The 22,278-nt window shown below is 34.6% G+C and overlaps 1 protein-coding gene across 1 annotated transcript in view; it reads left to right on the top strand.

The window, feature by feature from the left end:
• NCAM2 (neural cell adhesion molecule 2) overlaps positions 1–22,278 on the top strand; it is an 84,555-nt gene that overhangs the window by 26,047 nt on the left and 36,230 nt on the right. Inside the window, exons 5-6 of the mRNA XM_009078854.1 lie at positions 16,853–16,972; positions 18,821–18,942. Of these exons, the coding sequence (XP_009077102.1) occupies positions 16,853–16,972; positions 18,821–18,942 (242 nt within the window). The remainder of the gene's footprint in view (positions 1–16,852; positions 16,973–18,820; positions 18,943–22,278) is intronic.

Genomic DNA, 22,278 nt, shown 5'->3' on the forward strand with positions numbered 1-22,278 from the left:
AGAAAGTTGTACCTGCAAGACTGTTAGAATTCCAATAGATGGTCAAGGCAAAACTGGATCTTCTGCTCCCTCTCTCCTATGACCTAAGGGAGTTGTTTTCATATTGTCTCAAAGAACAGCCATAAACTGATAGAATTAATGAAAAATACATTTTTAAGAGAAACAAACATCATGGAAATGTGCCTCCAGAAGTAAGTTTTATAAATAAAGCGTTAATAAATGATTAATAGATGTTTCAAAAACTTTTTGAAAGTAATTGCTAATAATGCTAACAAGTCATTAATTTTCATCTGATTATGATTGAACAGCTATGTATAAATCTTTTACAAGCAAGATTGTAATTGTTTTGTTTATATGAAAACCATAATAGATGCTTACCAAAGTTGTTAGGGTTTCTTGCATAATCATTATCCAGTAAATACAAATGAGTTTACTCAGGACAATTAAGCAGTATGAAATGGATTCCATGCAAATCTACTGAAACAACTTGCAATTGTCTTCATCTGCTTGTTTCTTCAAAGAAAACTAAAGGTGACTTTTGTCTCAAACTTGTAGTAGTTTGGGCTGTTTTCAGATCAAATTACAGACCCTTGGAGCTGTAGCCAAGAATATCTATTCTCTCCCCTTTGTCTTTTATAATGAAGATTTCATCTGAAAGACTGTGCTGATTGCAGCTATTGAAGGAGAGCACAGAAAGTGAAGCAATCATTCTGATACATCAACTTCTGAGTATTAAGGGATTTAAAGTCATAGTCAACACTGTCATAGTTCACCAAGAGATCAGGAAAGAAATGGCAGCTAGATCTTTCTGCATTTGTTAGGGGCTCTTCTGAATATGAAAGTTGTTTTGTTGCAGGCTACCTGTAAATCTCTGTATAGATTCACTCTACAGTGGATCTCCTTGTGGACTGAATTCCCAAAGTGAGGTGGGTGTGTAGGCACAGTCATGACTAACAGTACCCTCAGGCCCCAGACATTTATGACCCTGTCAGTACTGCAAAGAAGCAGACCAGTCTTGTAGTAACAGACATGGGAAAGCTCATTCTCCAAGGAGAGTTTGCATCCTTTCAGCCACACAGCTGGTAAATCCCTGAATATGGGATGTTGCCCATCCATTGTCAGAAAGGGAATAACCCCTGGTGAAGAGCATTTGTCATGCTTTCTTCTGTAGGCACAAAGAAAACAGTGAGAAGGTGTAAGATACCTGTGCTGGGGAGAATTGCCTTACCATGATCTTCTGTGCAATTTTATTTTTATAGAAAGGGCATTGACTGATCTGTTTCTGAGTAATCAGCAAAGACTTCATAAGATAAAGTCTCTGCTATTTTTCTCTTTCAAGCAGTATTGAGTTTTCCAAAGGAGAAACAGTTTAGAGCATGTGAAATTGAGTTCTTCACATCCCTTCAGTCCCTCAGGAAGCAGCACTGGTATAACACTACTGGAGAAGTCACCAAGGTCTTTATTTGTCTTAATAATATTATAGACACTAGTAATTCTGGTTCACAGGCAGCAAATAATGCATTTGTAAAGGAAGGGCCTTAGGTTATACACAAATCCAAAACACTGTGGTGGTGTGCCTTAAGCCTAAAAAAATGTGCTCTCTGAAAATATTTGGATGTGTTCAATTGGAATACAAAAAGCATTTTTTTGGCCTTCTTCAGTTTACAGGTAGCTGGATCTTTCTTTTAAAAGCATTAAATATTTATATGAGTGAAATACCAAGGAAAAACAGTCTGCATTTCTAGTGCCACTCAATCTGCTGGTGATAGAACAACATGAAGAATACAATAAAGACCCAGCCCCATATTCAGATTACTGTGGAAATTCATCTATGGCATATGTGGATGGTTAGCACTCTCTTAGAGAAGAGATAGACATTGAGGGATTTAAGCAGGCAAAACACAACCCCCCCACCCACCCTTTGCTTCCTCTGAACTTCTTGTGTTTGGAAATTTTTAGCTGTTGCTTTTTATGATTTTTAGGAAAGGTTTGGGGAAATTTTAAATTAATAGATTTTAAATTTGTAATTACAATTACATTTAAAATTAATTACTATTAAATTTTAAATTTGCTATTAAATTTTAAAGTGCTAAATAGTATTACTCTTTTATGTAAAAACTCAATATATATGGAAGACCTTAAACAAGTCTACTAATTTCTTCAGTTTAACAATATTTGAAAAAGATTCTAGGTTTCCTGAGTTTTTAAGGAAGTTGCTAAAGTAGTAATGCCTCAGTAATTGTTACGAAATTGTAGCACAGAATTACTTTGGAGAAGTGCACATAGCAGAGCTTAGAGATGGCAAAGCTGCTGCATCTTGCCAATTACACCTTGCAAAACACATTATTCTTAAACACTTTAAAATAATAAAGGAGGATAAAATTATAGTTTAGAAGGAAAAAGTATTTTTCATTTTCATTCATGTGTAAACTTCATAAAATAATGGTAGAAGAAAGTACAAAACCTGTTTTGAATAAATTTATGGGTTTTACCTAAGGCATTTTTTCCTTAAAGCAATTACCTACTAGTAATATTGACATAAAATTAAGTGTAGTATCTAAGGATGCTCTAGTGGTGCCCTAAAAATTGCTTTCTTAAAAAATGAGTAATCTGACATAATTTTTATTAAAGTTCAAGTAGCTACTCAACAGGACAACTTTACATTCTTCTTAACTTTGGATCTTAAACCTCAGAATTGACTGTGTTGTTTATTTTTAAAAAAAACAAACAAACAAAACAGCAAAGAAAAAAACACCACTACAAAAAACCCCCATCAAACTAAAAAACTCAAGCCAACCAACCAAACCAAAACCCTCACAAACTAAACTCTCTGGACTTTACTGTCATCTCTAGGTCACGGGATTTTTTAGGGGCTATTCTTCTAGTGAAATTATCCCTGAAATTATAATCTGGTGATTGTAGTATACTAATATAAAACAATTTCTACAATAGAAAAATTTTATCAGCTAAAGTTATGAATAAATTTCTAAAAACATGGGCTTGAACAAAAAATATAGAAAATTAACATGTTATGGAAGGTGTTTTTTTGAATCTCTTCCTGTGCTTTAGATTTTAATGGTCAAGAATGTTTTCTCTTGATATTAGAGACTCTTCTTTAGATGGCAGAAAGCAGAAGCTTTACAAAGTAATGTAGCAAATATAATATGATTCAATAATAAATGTATTATTTGTAAATATATTTCATTCAGCAATATGAAAATAAACCAGAGATTCTTTATCATAATATGTTTATACTTTTTTCACATTTTATTGGAGGAGAGAATAATTTTTGAAGTCTTGTGATAGCATAATCAGACTGCACAAAAAGCAGTTAAATATAAATGTTTTCATGAATTCCCATTATAATGCAAAATGAAAGGATGAAAAATATTACAGCCTAAAAGATGTTGAAATCTTCATTCTTTATGTAAGTAAAAGGGTGTAGTCCATCCTTGATAGGTGGACTGCAAGTGACATTGTTACATAACTGTAAAACAAGCATAGCATTTAGAGATAATCAAAAGCATTTTTCTTTGGAAAAAAAATACTAAGCAAGTTAGTACAGTACCTTAATCTTGCAAATTGAGAGACCAACAAATTTAATATTTCATGTTCAGCTATTAAGGAGTTACCAGACTTCAAGCACTGATGCTAGTCTTTGCTTTCAATGTAAAGTTTTGTTTTCTCTCTGGTTCTTGACAAGTTGAAGATCAAATTTGAAGTAAGTAATTCTTTGTAATTTCAAATTCAAATCTCAGCAGGTTCTGTTCATTTTCTGTTTTATCTAAGTGCATTAAATTTCATTTACTTCTTGCAATCTTAGAATAATTTAGAAAGAAAATTACCTCATGATCATTGGCTCCAACGCCCCTATGTTGCAGCAGGGTCAGCTTCAAAGTTTTATTGGGGCTTCATCCTGAGTTTTGAATGTCTTTTTAAATGGAAATTCCATATTTAATGGCTTGTTTGTGAAATGAGGGTTTTTTAAACAAGGTCCTGTCTGTACTACTTTGTTCACATGCATTTAACTGGGCTTTTTAGGATTATTATAGAACAGAAAGAATTTTCTCTTACTCAAGATATGTTTTTAACCTCCTGTGCTGTGTGTCATGCTTGGTATTGATGCTATTTTTCTACCTGTGTCCTTAAAGTTATGTACATGCCAGTGTTGATGAAGTACTTAAAACTTGTGGTTCTCTATCTTTTTACTTTTGAATTGGCTACACCAGTGAGAAAACATGCATGAAGTAGTCAACTCTTACTATAATCCTTTTAGTAAAATTTAAAATAAGGTAATTTCATTTTCTCTTTTACTTTTCATAATATATATGACATTCCAAGCACTAAAATGGTGATTTTTAAATTTTTTGTGTGTGTCCATGCAGTTCAGGTTTTCAGGAAAAAAACTACTAAACTTCATTTTCTGTCCTTAAGCAAGAGATTTTGATAGACATTAGATGAACAGATATTCTTTCAGAAAACTTTAAAACTTTCTTGAGTCATGGAATCATAGAATGGTTTGGATTGAAATGGACCTTAAAGACCATCTAGTTCCAACCACCCCTGCCATGGGCAGGGGGATACCTTCTAGTAGAGCAGGTTGCTCAGAGCCCCATCCAACCTGGGCTTGAATGCTTCCAGGGATGGGACATCCACAACTTCTCTTGGCAGCCTGTGCCTCACCACCCACACAGTAAAGAATTAGTGCATATTTTTCCGCTGAAGTTTCAGAACACCATTATGCAAAAAGATATTCTTTCTCATGGTAAAATACAGCAATTACTGTATCTTATTATTGTAATTGAGAGGAAATCGAATAGGTCAGTTAGAATGCTCATGTGTTACCTCTTAGGTTGTAGGCTTTGTACTTGCTGCTTCTCCTGTACTGAAGCATGAAAGTATGTACCCCATTGATTACTGAAACAGTTTCCCAGTATAACAATCCTTTGCCATTAAACTGGGCAGACTTTCAAATGGATTCCTGAGAGATATGAAGCTCACATATGTCAATGGTTTTATTAATGGGTTTAATTATTAAGTAGAATAGATCTGTATCATTTGAAACACAAACAGATATAACTTGCAAATAGTTCGGTAGGCTAAGTCCACATTCAAAATTATTCTCATAATTGAAAATCTTCAAGGCAGAATTCATTAATTTCTACTGCAAGCTGCAAAAGCAGAAGAAAAAATCATCCTGTTCCAGAGGGAAAATACATCTTTACTAAGTATCGGAGACATTGAATTACTTGGCATATCTGTCAGATTTGGCTCCATATGACATGAATTGTGATGACATCAAGTTCTAAGATCACATTTGCCATTCCTGAGGAGTGTTTATGCCTTTCTGGACTATCATCTATGTTCTCCAAAAATTTACCAGTACCTGAAGTCTCAGAGATTTTTGTACCTGTCAAAGGATGTCATAAGTCATTCAGAAAACATTTCTGGATTGTGAATTCAGCTTTACAATCTGGTTCTTCATGTAGCAGACTTTTAGGCAGGCAGTTTAAAACCAGTAAAAACATGGATGAAAATACCCTGTAAAACCAAATCCAAGAAATTTGTAGTCACTTTACACCTAACTTGTCTGTTATGTCTTATTGATTGTCACATTGTCAAATTGACTGAAATCAGTAGTTTAATTTGAAACATAATCTGTTTTTAATAGGCAATAATTGAGAAATTGTAAAAAAGAGTTTGTTGTTCATTCCTGCATTAGACTCAGGCCTAATGCAAGTTCTCTAGGTCTCTACATCCTGTTGTAAGTTAATATACTGACCATACTATTGGTAAGCCTAAAATCATGGGATGGTTTCTTTTTCTTTCTGAAAGGAACTGGATATTTAGTTTAATTAAAAAACAATTTTCTCGAAACAGCTTTGAAATTACAAGAATGCAGGAGTGGCATATATATGTTTTAAAGCTATAGTTATATAAGATGCAATACAAATAATATGAAAAAATACCTTAATTTTAAAAAAAAAATTCTGAATCATTGGGATAAAATGGCATGATGGAATTTGACAGTACAATTTTCTATGACAAGTTGTAATTTAAAAAAAAAAAAGTGAAAGAATGGATTCCATTTTACAAACAGTATAGATTACAATTAAATGGTAGGACTCTTCATCCAATTTGTGTATGTGCCTGCATGTAAGAGAGTTATACAGCCCTCTAATTCTGTCTCTATACTATTTTTGGCCTCCATCCAGCTTAATCTTTGCTGTAAATGTCTCATGTGGATGGAAAGGTTGAACTGTAAATAAATGTCTTAAACTAAATTACATGGATGGATTAGAGAGACTGGAAAGCGAGAAGTGTAAAGGGAAAAATATGTTTAAATATTTCAGGTTTTTATACAGACCTGAGACATCAGAAGAATGAGATGTACTTTTCACATTCAAAGGTGAATAAAATATCATGAGAACTGAAGAAAATCCAGACAATTTACTGCACAGCATGAGTTCATAACTAAAAAAAATTGAGTGTTATGGACATATAACCATTTGCAATATCTGAAGTTACTCTTTTTTTTTTCAATAGCTTTTAATTCTGTGGTTGTAATTGCTTTTAGTCAGACAGTCAAGGCTTGTTGCAAAATGTAATCAGGATTGTTTACAATCCTGAACAAATGCAAGATACTTTCATTGAAGGAAGTATGTGTTAAATATTTTAATAAGAAATTAAATGGAGAATCAGTTATTCCAAATGTATTTCACCTGGTGCTCCTCTGTTGTGATAACTTCTGGGTACTCCCTACTTAGACCTTTCAGGCTTTTCATCATGGCACACTCAAGTAAATTTGCAGAGAGCATGTTGATATGACGGAAAGGTCTTGCTGATCAGGCTTGCTAAATCTTGTTAAGTAAAGAGTGATGCAGTGCAGTATTGGATATGAATAACTGATAAATGGTGTGCATGGTGCAGCTGCAAATTGTGCCTTTGAAATCTGTCTTTTATTCATCCACATTTACTTTTTGTTACCAGTCTGCTTAGAAAAAAGGTAAAGTACATTTATGGAATATTTATGTGTATGTAAACTTCTGCTGTATTTTGTAATGCAAACCAGAAAATTGTTCCTGGATGACAGAGTATTCCAGAAGCATTTTCAAGGTCATTGAATGACAGAGCAGTTATAAATAGAGTTCTTTTGCCCCATACAACCATGAGCAGCAGAGAGATATTGTGGCCCTATCTGTATTAAATTTCACAGTTTCATTAAATTAATTTCCTTTTAATAGCCTTTTTTCCTCCATCCTCATCTCTTTCTTCATTGGTAGGAAATAAAGTATAGTAATCAGGAGTAGGCTGGGGGGAGAAAGAAAAAGTTATGAAGCAAAACTATTGCACGTGAGAAGCAAAATAGCAGTTCTTGAAATCATCATTCATGTCAGTGTTGAGATCTTTCCTTTTGCACTGTAGAGAACATCATGAAAGACACATTTGTGTTCATGTTTTAGTCCCTTTGCTTGTCACCATGAGGATAACATCTTTGACGATAGCAGTCACAAGCTGGTTTATTCTTACTTCAAGTGGTGTTTAGGTTTCTGTCAGCTCCTGCATTGACTAACAGAGCAAGTAGAATGTTTTTTCCCTCCTGCTTTGCATGTTCCAGAGTTGGAAATCACATGACCCTTCTGCAATGACATTAACATGGTGATTCCCTTGTTACATATCATAATATTGTATGTTCACACAATAAAGCATTAATTACTTAGAAGACTTAATTCTATTGTCTTTATGTGTTTACATTGCAAATGGAAGTTCAGGTATATTCAATGGCCTAGAATTGTTTCCAGCTCTCTGCTGGACCCTATCTGGTTTCTTTTTGTTCAAGGACACACAATCCCAGGTTTGTCCCTACCAGTATCAATTAAAGTGGGAAATAAACTTCCCTCAATCTGCTGGCTCCAAGTAGGCAGCCTGTCATGCTGGTAGCATTGAGCTATGCATCCCTGTCTAGATGTGTTGGCCTGCTGCATGTAGCTGTTCCTACATAAGCCTTTCAGCTGGACCAGAAAGATTCTTTCACACTTGCTCCAAAGACCTACAGTTATGTTTGATCTAATCAGGATTTCTATAGGGCATCTTGGTGCCTGCATAGGTAAATATTGATGAACAGGGTTAGCCAGATGGGATTTTGTACTCTCTGCTGCTGTAGCTATTTTTCCTTCAGCTGAATTAGAGAGCTGGGATTTGGGTGGTGTGTTGTAAACTACAGGCATGTTATCAGTTCTTCTAAGGACTGTGCCAAAGTTCACCAGTCTCCAGGAGAGTAATTTTCAGAATTTAGACAGATGCAAGTTAATGCTTCTAAATTTTAGGATAACAAATGATTAGCCATCAATGAAAGTTGTTTAGTTTATCATCAAATAAATTGCAACACTTCAGAACTCTGATAATCCTATGCACAAAAAAACCCAAAACAAACAAACAAACAAATTATTACTAAAAAACTATTTCTAAAAGACTTATTTATTGAATAAATAAAATAAAGGTCTGATAAGTTCTGGGAGAAGACTTGAAATTTTAAAGCTTTTGTTATTCAAAGAGCATTTGTTTTTGAAATGCATTTAAATAGTGGTTTTAAAACTCAATATGTATTTCCATTTTAGCCTATTGAATTGTGTAAAGAATTGATTCATTCAGTATGGCTTTGTTTAGCTTAGCAAGATCTTCTCACAGGGAATATCAACATTTTCAAGGACTTTCTCTCCTGAACTATAAATATAGAGGTACCTAGTAAGTTTTTCATAGTCCATTCTTTTTTTCTCCTCTCTTTCCTCATCCATTTCCTTCTCTCTTATCCCTTTTCTGTTCCTTCCCCTCCATTTCCCTTTTGTTTTATATGTACAAGTGCCTTTTATGGAAGTTGACTGCATGTTCAAAGACTTGGTATTAAGCGCTTGGCTTGGTCATCATAAAGGAAGTATAGGAAATTTTAAGCTAAAAACTTGATGAAAGGGGTAGAAAGGGAGGCTTGGGGGACTGGTTTGACTTTTTTTCTTTTTCTTCATAAAAGTGTCATCTTAATACTCCATAAAGCTTTGAGTATCTCTGTTTTAATATGTATTATTACTGAGGAGGGAAAGAAACACATCCTGTTAGCATGATAAAAAGCATTTGGCTTTGTTCTCTGATGCGAAAAATATAATTTTGTAAGATACTTCTTCAAAAAAATTAAACCAGCTCCCACTGTGTTTGTGTACATTACAGTTAAATAGAATGTAATCAGAATAGCAACAGAAGACATTTACAAAAGGCCAATACAGAAACAATTGATTATAAAAGCATTATGGTGTCAAATCTGAAGAAAGGGAGGCTGACTGGGGGAGCAGTGTTGGGTTATATAAGAATATATAAAAATTAAAGGAATCAAAGAGTAAAGAAAATTCTGACAATTTGCCTACATCAGTTTTAGTGTGGTGATGAGAAAAATCAGGAAATTTAGTATTATTTTATGGGTAGTCAGTATATCCATTACTTATACATTCTCCTTGTATATTTATAAATTCTCATTTGTTATTTTTAGAAGGTTTCTGTGTGGAGAACAAGAATAGCAAGCTGAAATTAATAGTGAAGGCTCGTATGTTCTTCAAGAAATTTTGGCAATTTATAATTATGGAAAGTTTAGTTTTTCTAAAAATGCACTAAAAACATTCTAATTACAAATAATACAGTTTTCTAGTATTTATAGTTTCTTCTCCTAACCTATCCAACCTTACACACACATCAGATTAAGGATGTGTAAATATCTTCAAACCTTTTCAAGGGAAAGAAAGACCAAATATAAGAACAGGAAGAATAGAGCTTGCTTGTGGTAGGCAGATTTAAATTAATAACTACATAACAGATACTTATTTACTATACAAGAAGCAGAAATTACAAGGGATGAAAGTAAGGAGAAAACTCTCTTAGGATTTATACTGGGATGGAATACTGTAACCAAGGAGAATTGGCTGTATACATTCCTATCCTTTGAGTTAGGATATATTGTTAGGCAAGTTATCTGCCTCTTAAGTGAACCAGAGAAAATAGCAGCTAAGAAAACATTAGTTAGCAAACAATTGAGCTACAGATACATAAGGGAACTATTTGTAATTAGCAAGACATGTTTTGAGCGTGATCCAAAAGGACTTTGCTACATACTGAAACCAGTGGAGAAGTACAAAGCATTCCAGACAGCTAGAGGATAAAAGTAAAGTTAGTTTAATTTGGCGTTAAAATGTGGATTTGAAATAAAATTCCATTTCAGTGGTGGTGAGAAACAAAACCAATCAAATCTAGATCCTAGTTGCACAGGATTGTTGGTAGGATAGATGATTGATGTGCACAGACTCAAGCTCTGCCAGGAGAGGTTTAGGCTGGATATTAGAAAGAGATTTTTTACAGAGAGAGTAGTCAGGCATTGGAATGGGCTGCCCAGGGAGGTGCTGGATTCACCATCCCTGGAGGTTTTCAAGATGAGACTGGATGTGGCACTTAGTGCCATGGGCTAGTAACGATGTTAGGGTTGGACTCAGTGATCCTTGAGGTCTCTTCCAACCTGGTTGATTCTATAATTCTATTATTCTAATGAGTAAAGTAGCAGAATTTGTTCATAAAATAGTCTATGTTATTGTCAAATTGATATAACAGAAAAATGTGAGGAAGATATCAAGATGGTATCGTCTCTTTTTCGCTGGGAGTACAAATAACTTTGTAAGTCTACAGCCTAAAAATATGACATACTTTAGTGATTTTTTCATTTTTCTTAACAGTGGTTTGCATAAATGAGTTATTTGCTATGCAGTTTGTGCAAGGATCTTTCTGTTCTGAATAAGGTTATGGAAAGAGTTTGCTGTTAGAGTGATCTATCTTAGTTAATTGCTTTTGTTTCAGGAATTTTTCTCCTAGGATTTTTTCCTGAACTATGTGCTTTGCTATTATTTTGAGAAAATACAGGTTGAATAAAGGGTGCTTTTAAAATAAATAAACTAGAAAATTAACCTCGACAGAAAATCTATTTGTTGTTACACCTGAAGTTTGTTGCATGACAAAACCCATATTGTTGTCAATCCACAAATTTTCTCTTTTATAAGTGCTTTGGATTACACTTCTGCTTTTAACTTTTTCATTAGTTTTTAGCACTGTGCACTTTCTAGCTATAATTGTCCCACAGATGATTTAATCGTTTCTTATGAGGTTTACTTCAATAGAAATAGTTATCAAAAAAAATCCCCTGAATGACTCTAGGATGGGCATGCTACTTTTGGTTCAATTTGTATAGTGACATCTCAGAATCCAACCCCAATAAAAATTAAAAATACAAGTAAAAGGAACTTAGCACAGTAATTGTATTTTAGTGGTTGTACACAAAATATTTAAACCATCTTCACCAAACGCATTTTTAATATCAGCTACTGAAAATTATTTTGTAAAGAAATTATTCATGTTAGTGAACATTAGATTAAGTTAATTATACCTGATCTACTACACTCTATGTCTATTCATAGGTATTTTTTTGTATTCACAGTTAATTAAACCACCACACCTTTTATTCCAAAATAATGTAATAATTCTACATTTTAGTACAAAGAATGATGGAAATTCCCAACAGAGCCATTCCATCTGATTTTTGAAATGGCTGCATTTGTTTTTGTGTATACATTTTAGGGAATGACCGAAGGCTTGATATTATCTCCGTATGTATTAATGACATTTAGGCCAATGATTTCACTGGCAGTAGGATTTGCTGTCATTATGGGGTTTTTTCATATAATATGCAACTTGAAATATTTTCATTATTAAAGTTCATTTATTTGTGTTAGTTGAATTCCGACATTTATAGCCAGATGCTTGAATCAGTATTTATGAAATTAATTGTTATTTGGGTCAGGCAGACAGATGGAACTGAGACGGTCTGGCTGTTTCTGCATATGAATGAACATTTTGTTTATTGTGTAGCAAAACCCTTTTTTATGTGGCTTGGGGTTTTTTCTCCTGTATTTCTCCCCCCATGGCAACTTCTAACTTAATTTTGTCAATATTTCTATGAGCTAACTGTGAGGTTTAGCTAGAAAAGAGTTTTTATATTCTTCCTCCTACTGTGCAAACACATGCAATAAACAAAACAATGTTGCTTATTCCAAGCAGACAAATTTTGGGAGAAGCTTCTCATGTTCTGTGACATCTACAAGTCTCAGACATTTGTACAGAACCTTAATGCTTTACTATCATAGGTTCCTCACTGCTCTTCTCACATGTGCTGCTACTATAGGTTCCTCACTGCTCTCTTCCCATGTCTCTTTCTTCTCTCCTTAAAAGAACATGAATCTTCATCACAAATTGAAACCTGTTTAAGCTTCATAAAAATGCTATCAATTTTTTTTCTTCTGAAAGACATTCAAGTATTTCCAGGGGACTCGTTTTTTCCTTGAGAGAAGTAAGATAATGAATAAAAGGTGCAGCAAAATGCTGTTAAATCGAAACTGCACTTATTAATGTACACTGTATTCAGTCTGCATTCGGTCTCTGTAGTAATACAGATTCACTCTAAAGAAAAATCCATCCTCAAATTTGTAATGCCTCTTTGACAGAAATTTCACACTATCTCATATATATATGAGTGAAGATGATATTTTAGCAATGATATCTCAGCTACTTTATTTCAAAATACATTTCTATACTCCTTTATTTAGATCTGACATCATCAAGGATTGAATTCGGAACTGAGAGAAAATTGTTCTATGCAGCAGAGAGCTCTCCAATGAGAACAATGCAGTGATGTGATATTTCTGTTAATTAACCTCATATAAGGTCTACTTCGGGATTAATGTAGTGTAACTGTACTATTAGTTCCCCTAACCTTCTTGGCTTTGGTGATGGTTTGTGTAATATATCACAGTCCTTAGAAGGTTTCTGAGGAAGATTACTTCACTGAAAAGGTCATTTAATATGCCAGACATTTTCCTACTGTAATAAAGTAACATAAACAGCCTACCCTGGACCAGAAATGCAGCCGGAGAATTTTGTTTTGGTTTTACTGACTTGGATTTATGGTACAATTTATTTCACAGCAAATCTTATGTCAGATGTTGTTTTCCCATGGTTCATCTTGACAGCAGTTAAAATTCTATGACAATGAAATGAACTTTTCTAGCTGAAATGCTTGCACACTGTATTTTAAATAGTATGGAGTTCTGCATTTTTGTCTAGCCAATATATTTTTGTGCAGTTTGTTCCTGTGCATTTATTTTTCTAATGTTTTATATTTGCTTGAATATTACAAGAATGTGTAAAACAAAAAATAAGGACTTTATTTTTAGTGTTACTTAAACTTTAGGATTGTTGTCACAGAACAGGTTTAACTGATTTTTTTAATATCCAATGAGGTTTCATTCTGTTTTGTTGCTGTGTTTCTTTTTAAAGTCTACTCAGTGAAGTTTTTAAAAAAAAATCCAATGCTCCTGGCACACCTTGTTAAAAAAAAATGTTTATAATTTTGTTCTAACCTTTCTATATAGTGTATTATCCAAAACCAAAATAACTGGTAACTTCATGTGTCATGATCTCCTCCAAGGATACCTTGTGACTTGCAGCCTCCCTGTCTATCATCTTACACTAAGATCTGAGCATCATGTTAATTTATTAATTAACTTACATCGGTTCATTTGGTTAATTTGCAGAGTTCACAAGAGAATGTTCTGGTTTTCCCTCTTTGGAGTATTTCTTTGAAACTTACTCCTCAATCTAACTAGTCACTATGTGTATAATCCCACCAAATTCTGTCAACAAAATGGAAATCTTCAGCTTAAACATGCAGATACTGTGATTAGGAGGAAATTATCAAAGCAAAAGCAGATAAATAGGACAGGTAAAAAAACACTGAAAAATTTCAAATCATATTCTGAAAGCAATAAATGCATTTCACTTTCAGTATATTTGGAACTTGATCTACATCACTGAATATACCAATGGCATAACGTACGCATATGCAGTGTACCAATTTTTTTCACATTTATATACTAAAAGGGAAAGTACTATATTTCTTTCAGAATATAAACTTTTATATATGGAAAGATGAATAAGCTGATTTTAAACTTAAATGGCAGATACATACCTTAAAAAAATTGACTGGTTTATGAAGTATTTTCTTCCATTCTTAACCAATTCCAAAAACATGAAACTTTTGACAAGCAGTAAAAGTTTCACTACTCTTAGATTACTCTTCAAACCTGCACTTCTGTTACGTATTGAGGGACAGTCTTGATCTTATATAATTATTCTAAAGTTTCTTTTACAGCTGGAGTACATAAAGTATTCTGATCTAGATGAGTCATTTTATTCATTTTTATAGGCCCCAGGAGTTGCTCAAGTGTTTATAGAATCAGATCCTTAGGTTTCATGCAGTTAACAAATTTGCATTTTATTAAATGTAAACTCATAGTTATGCTTTTACGTTGTTTAAATTTTGAAAGCATTTACGATTACAGTAATTTTCACTATGCCCTAAGGTTTATTTTAAGTGAAATTAATCAGCCTTGGAAAGTAATCATGGCTGGAAGGCAAGTCAAACACTGCTACAACTTGGTTTAGTTTTTAAATTTCATCTTAAGAGAATTGAATGTTATATATCATAATCCTTTTCCAAATTCTGTTCTTATTCTCATGATAGTACTGTATTTTTTCATGACATGGTTATACTTAGAAGTCTGATATCTTTAAATCTCATGAAATGATAAAGCTAAAAGGTGCTGGAAGACTTACAACTGTCCTGTTATGTTTATGAGAAAGCAGTTACCATATTTCAATGATAAATTATGCAAAGTGCTCATAATAGAGTATGAAATGTAAAAGTTACTGGTTTTCCAAATTCATAAAATCTCTTTAGCTCCCTGTATAATGGGAACTTTTTTTGACTGCAGCAGAAACTAAAGAAATAGAAATTTTAATATATCTGGACTCAAAAGTATAACAAAGAGTACAGGCAGAAATAATTATACTTTCATTATATATATAATATGAAAAGCAGCCCTAAAGCAACTATAAAAATATTCCTCTGTAATACAAAAAACTAGGCTTCCTAGAGCCTGAGAAAGACACTACTGGCTCTGTCTTGAAACATTCCATTTCTATATCCTCTTGTAAAATAATACAGCCCCTGCTTTGCTGGGTAAGACAAATGCTGCTGTGCTTCTAGTTGAGTCCATCTGAGTTGCATCCATTTTAGGCCTTGAATACATTGTGGAACTGGCAGACCATAGCATCAGAAATTCACCCCTAACTGCGCCTTGGAGTGTAAACCAAGGATAGCTGATACTGCTCTCCATGAAGGAAAAAATGGCAAGTTATGAACTGTATGAAGGTGGCTTGAACATGCATTAGATGTCTGTTGCCAGCTAGCAGGAAAGAAAATTCTGTAACTTTTTTTCCAGATTCATGTCTCCTATGTGTGGTGAGTGGGCTCCGGCTGGATGCCAGGCACCGACAAAAGCTGCTCTGTCAATCCCCTTTGCATCTGGACAGGGGAGAGAAAATGTAACAAAAGTCTCATGAGTTGATATTAGGACAGGGAGAGATCACTCGTCTATTACCATCACAAGCAAAGCAGAATGGCCTTGGGGAACTTAACTGAATTTATTATCAGGCAAAATCAGAACAGGATAATGAGAAGTAAAAGAGATCTTAAAGACATCTTCCCCCCACATCTCCCTGTTTCCCGTCGCTACCTCCTCCCCCCACAGTGGTGCAGAGAGACAGGGAATGGAGGTTACAATCATTTCGTCATAAATTGTTTCTGCCACTGCTGAGGGAGAGGAGTCCTTCCCCTGTTCCAGCATCCCTGCTATGGAAGACAGTCCTCCATGAACTGCTCCAGCATGAGTCCTTCCCATGGGCTACAGTTCTTCACAAATTGCTCCAATGTGGGTCCCTTTCCATGGGATGAAGTCTTTCAGGAGCAGCCTCATTCAGCATGAGTCCCCCATGGGGTCACAAGTCCTGCCAGAAAACCTGCTCTGGTGTTGGTTCCTCTCTCCACAGCTCCACAGGTCCTACCAGGAGCCTGCTCCAGCATAGACCTCCACTGGGGTCACAGCCTTCTTTTGGGCATCCACCTGCACTGGCAAGGGTCTCCTCCATGGGCTGCAGGTGGATCTCTGCTCTGCCGTAGGTGTCCATGGGCTGCAGGGGCACAGCTGTCTCACCATGGGCTGCACCACAGGCTGCAGGGGACTCTCTGCTCCAGCACCTGGAGTACCTCCTCTCCCTCCTTCTGCACTGATCTTGGTGTCTGCATAGTTGTTCCCCTCACATATTCTCATTTCTCTCTTCTCTGAGCACAATTACATCTGTGCAATAACGTTATTCCTTCTTTAATATGTTATCACAGATGTGCTGCTACCTTTTCTGATTGTTTTGGCCTTGGCCAGCAGTGGGTCCATCTTGGATCTGGCTGGCATTGGCTCAGTTGGACATGGAGGAAGCTTTTAGGAGTTTCTCAAAGAAGCCACCCCTGTAGTCTCCCCAACCCTGCTACCAAACCCTGGCCAAGCATACCTAATACACTGTGCTCACAGTCTGACCATAAAATATTGATCCCCATCAAGGTCTTTCTTGCCTATGACTTCTGTAATATGACATTACATTCTTTCAGAAGCATAACTTGCTCAGTCACAACAATTATTTTATGCAGATGAAGAAAAGGGGCAATTACCACTAAACAAGAAAGCTAAGTTTGAAACAATTGTATTATTAGAAAATGAGACTCGTTAAATTGCAAGTGAAGCAAACAACTTATGCCTGACCTTTCTTTTTAATTTATTGGCTCATTAAATTTTGTGGGTTTTTTTGTTTTCCTTTCCTTTAGCAATGGTTGTTCTCAGCAATTTGGAACCAAATACAACATATGAAATCAAAGTAGCTGCTGTAAATGGAAAAGGACAAGGAGAGTATAGCAAAATCGAGATCTTTCAGACCTTACCTGTCCGTAAGTAATATTTGTGCTATTAAATAAAAACTATTATTAGAATATTTTATCTCTAGATGACTAGTAATTTGAATTATGATTCACTATAGAGAATATATTTTATATTTATACGCTACTCCTTAGTGTCTAACACCAGTCTTTACATTGTTTCTCAGAAATCATGTTTTGTTCCTCTTACTCTTCCCTTCCAAGAAGTATGAATGAACTTCAATGGGAGAATTTATCATATTACCTGCATTTTTAAGACTCAGAAAAATCTTTGGTCTATATGCAAAAGCACAAACCATGAGCAATATTAGATTAAGGACTTTTTCACATTTACAATCAGGGTATTATGAAGATCTGTGAGAAATGAACTGGCCATTTCTGGAGACATTTCTTCATCTAAACACGCTAGCACTGGTTTGCAATTATGAAGCCTCAAGCAGAAAGAGACATAATTGCTGTAACTATAATTACATGCAAATTATAAATGCTGCAAATCCAATTCCATATTTGCAGTAACTTTAGGCAAGAAATTCAGATTTTAATATTAAGGGCTAATAAAAAATATTTTTCTCAAATTCGCTTTCAATAGAAACAACAGGTAAATAAAATATAAAGAAAAATAAAGGCACTACCATATTGCAGTGTATTGTAATCAAACAGACATATTGAAATACATCAGCAACTATTGCTAGACCAGTCTCTCATAAATCTCTTGCAACTGAACTGTTTCCTGAGTAGCACATTACTCAGTGTAGTTAATACCAGCCCTAAGGGAATGAACAATAAAAGTCATGCAGCTACAAAGAACACAAAATATTTCTATTACTATATTATGTTATGTTCTTTCTGATACATTTCTTCTGTCCCAAATCAGTAACTTGGCAGCTTTTAAATAAATCTATTTTTCATAGAAGCATATACATATTCTAAATATATTAAATGACAAATAAAAAATTTGCTGCTATTCTTATGGACCAGCATACCTAATGGAAGAATGGCAGGAACGGGTAGAGGTTATATATATGTTATATGATAGAAAGCTCGGCAAATTTTGTGTTGAGATTTAAGTCAGTTTATCTTTACTTTGATAAGGGATAAGCATAAATAATATAATTATTTCTAAAGGAACTGTATCTCTCTGGGTGACTGTGGATTTTGAAGTTAAGACATCTCAGTATGACATATACATTTAGGATCTGTTTTAAAACTTTATAATAGGCATTGCATAAAGAAATTATAATTAATTTTGACTAGCCAAGTGGCTTGATCTGCTAATAACCTTTTGATTATATGTTTAACAATGCTTTTTTTTTTTCCTTTTCATTACAAAGAAAATTGATTTGAGTTTGGAAATCTTATTATTTACATTTATTGTTGATATTGACTAATCTTAAAGTACCTAATTTGCCTTAGCACATTTATTGGAGAGGAAATTTGCTATAAATTAAAAATCATATTGCAATTTAGATCTCACACTTGGGACTAAAGCTCATGCTTACCTGTAATATAGCATTACCCTTAATCATCAGTGTGAGTAGCAGCTTACCAGACTTGCTGAATTGAAGGCTAAAATGTTTCTGAAGAAAATTATGTTTGAAAGTGTCAAAAATTGAAAAGTCTCAAAGAAACAATTATTTCTTTTGTATATCACATGATTTTGCTTCCTTGTATGAGGAATCTACATTAGAACATTAAACTAAATATTTAACACTCTTTTATGGCTATTCTGCAGTGCCTGAGAGGATCATATTGATTTTAAGATTGTGATTAATGATATTATGGACAAGTTCCCAGTTGTAATTTAAGACTCATCTTACTGCTGAATTATTCTTATGTACTGGAGTTTTTTTCCTTGTTTAGGGGAGCCAAGCCCCCCTTCAATTCATGGGCAACCAGAAAGTGGCAAGAGTTTTAAACTTAGCATAACTAAACAAGATGATGGAGGTGCCCCCATACTGGAATATATTGTCAAATACAGAAGTGTAAGTATTTCAGTTAACCAAAATAATTGAGTCGTGCTGATTGATATCTGCTTTTAATGTAGATAAGACTGATGATATGATTTGAAATTTAACAATTTAACAAAATGGTTTGTATACTAAGAAAAGAAAAGAAGATATAGTATGTTTTCTTTTGTTACTAGGTTGGTAATGCTAGATTATGAAATAAAAATTAAAAGAATAACTCTTCCTAAACATGTAATTGAAAGTTCATTCTAGCAAGAAATTCTAGCAAGAAAACTATTTTCTCTGTTTTGCTACATGGTAAATTAAAAACATTAGTGTTCAGCTTTTTAAAGAGGAGTAATGTAGCAGACATTAACCTTACATACTAAAGGGTTGTTTGAACAACAAATTATTAATCTAAATGCATATTTATTGATTGATAACATCCTAGAGATAGAAAGCTATAGTGCAGTGCTCCATATTAATTTTAAATTACATTCATTATCTGATCGTGTTTCATATTTTCTGTCTTCCTAGATTCCAAGGCTCAGTTTAAAAAGATCAAACAATTGACACATTCTTAGGACTTTCTTGAGTTTCAGTGTACATATCAGATCTTAAATGGATGTAGTGCAGAGGATTTTGGCCTTCTGTCAGCTGCAGTGTGTTTTGGTGTTCTGTCATTAAATCTGGCAAGTTTAGAAAATAGGCTCTTCTATAATGTACTATTTGTTCTTTAAAAAAGCTTTTTGACTGTTTTTTTCCCCCGTTATTATTAAAGTAGCTAAAGCATCCATCATTTCCTGATCTGTTATGTTTAGAAATATTTGGGTTGAAGAAGTAGCTACAGAGCTGGCAAAAGTGATGAATTTAGTAATTCCAAAGTGTGCATTTTTAAAAAATTTTGCTCTCTTTCAGGAAGATGGTAGTACTTTCATCTGACTAGACCCAGGTAAAAAATATCCTGCCAGAGTGTAACAGCAGAATTGAGTGTCATTTTCAGAGTCTCAAAGATTGGGAATGTAACATTGGCTATCTAGACATGTTAAACAGAAGGTAGTGTGGCCTGTATTTAATAGAAAGAAGAAATCTTTGGGAAATTAAATGCAGAACCTACTTGAATAGTTCCTTAACTTCTAACAATTTTTGTCACATTTCCTGGTGTTCCCTATTAACTTTTTGATGATAGTCCGGGGATTATCCAGGCACTGAACCTGGCATATAAAATGATTCTCCTAAGCTAACCAAAGAAGATTTGTAGCTCCAAATCAATTGAGAAACATTTGGTAGCGGTTTTAAGAGTAGCCTGAGGGAGTGACCAGGAGATATTCTACTATGACTGATCCCTAGACCTTAATTGACTTTCTTAAATTACTTTCAGTCCAATAAATACAGTTGGCAAAAAAGAAAAGAAGACAAGGTTAGTAAAGTATGCAGTACAAGATACAGTGCAGTTTTTTGGGATTGAACTTCCTTGTTAGATTACAATGCCTCTAAGTATTTACCATTGAAAAGAAAATAAACTGTTTGGATATTAAACATTCATGCAACATGTGGATTTTAATTTGGTTTCATGATTCAAATAAGCTAAATGCTTTAGCATCTATCCTGAAAATTTTTGAAACCTGATTTTGACCTAGTGTTTTGATTAAGGCACTATATTGTAATACAAAAGATGACTTTTCATGTGTGGTGTTGAAAGGTAAATGTGCAGTTTAAGCAGTGACTACAAATTTAAGAGATTACTGAAGAAGATATCTTTTACTTTGACCTCAAATCTGTATCTCTTTAAGCTTCCAATTGAAAAAGGAATTTGACTAAATTAAAGGCCTTCCTACAACAAAAGAAGAAGATTTTTTTTTTTTAGTTTTAATCAGAATGAATGAATGCTCTTCAAAGTTCATAATTATGTGTTGACTGCTTCTCTTCTATCTTCCCCATTGGTCATATTCAATTAACTTTTCTATAACTCTTGCAAGTCTCATTACTAGCACCTGAACCAATGTATTTGTTTCCATAGTCAAAGAGCTGTTAGGTAACAACCTATACATCAGTGGCTTTTTCTTTATGTCTTATTAAAACTCAGTTCCCTCATGTTTGCATTTTTTATGGATTTATTTTTTGAACTGGGGGAAGAACAGCCATTAAAATAGTAAAGCAAAATTATAGCTTGGTTTAGGGCAATTGGAAAGTTTCATTTTTCTGGAAATCATGTATTTCATTTTGTCAAATTATTTCTTAACATCAGCTTTTTCACATTATGGGCAGGAATTACTGGCTACAATCTGTCAATAAGAAGCTTGACATTTATTTCTATATTCCAAAGACTTAGGTACAATGTAATTTTTATACGTAGCAGCCTCAAATATTTTCATGCTGTTGCACTGAGAAAGTCAAGATAGTCTGACAAAGCTTCACTGACAGAGTCTGAAGTTGATGGCAGACATTACCTTCAGTTACTTTAGGAAAGAATAGGATGAGGAGAGAGAAAAAACGGGCAATTGTTCCCCAGCAGTGAGCAGGGAAGAGCAGTGATGGGAATCCCCTAGGCAAGCATCCTGTCTGATGCAGGAGATGACTACCCAACCACATTTCTCATAATAACTGTGCAATTTTAATGGGATGGAAGTTCCTGCTTATGGTGCTTTTAACAGTTGGCTGAGGCACACATGATAAGGTGCTGGTGTTTCACAATGGAATTCAAGCTTTATTCATGTAAATTATGGAAATGTGTGCTGAATTCGTAAATAGCTATTATCTGCTGTGTTATTTACCAAGTACTATAGTAATAATCTAACAGTGAGAGTGGAGGGTTGAGGAGATTGTACAGACTAAGGGGAAGGTGAGGAGATAAGGAGGGCCAGGAGGAAGGAGTGGTTGGGACACAGGGGAGAGATTGTCACAGCAGCTCAGGGCAGGCAGGTGACCAGGCACAGAGCTGCAACAGAAAGAATCATAAAATTGTAGGATTTTAGGGGTTGGAATGGACCTTACATATCATCTAGTCACAACCCCCTGCCACGGGCAGGAACACCTCCCCACTAGACCAGGTTGTTCAAGGTCTCATCCAGCCTATCTTTGAACACTGCCAGGAGCAAAGAGGCATCTACTACTTCCCTGGGTGGCCTGTTCCAGTGTCTCACCACCCTCACAGTAAAAAACTTCTTCCTAACATCTAGCCTAAATTTCCCCTCCTTCAGTTTGAATCCATTACCCCTTGTCCTTTCACTGCAGTTCCTAACAAAGAGTCCCTCTCTGGCTCTACTGTAGCCCCTTCAGATAGCAGAGGCTGCTATGAGGTCTCCATGCAACCTTCTCTTCTCCAGGCTGAACAGCCCCAACTTCCTCAGCCTGTCTTCACAGGGGAGGTGC

The sequence above is a fragment of the Acanthisitta chloris genome, unplaced genomic scaffold (assembly GCF_000695815.1).
Source record: "Acanthisitta chloris isolate BGI_N310 unplaced genomic scaffold, ASM69581v1 scaffold10657, whole genome shotgun sequence".
Lineage (NCBI taxonomy): Eukaryota > Metazoa > Chordata > Aves > Passeriformes > Acanthisittidae > Acanthisitta > Acanthisitta chloris.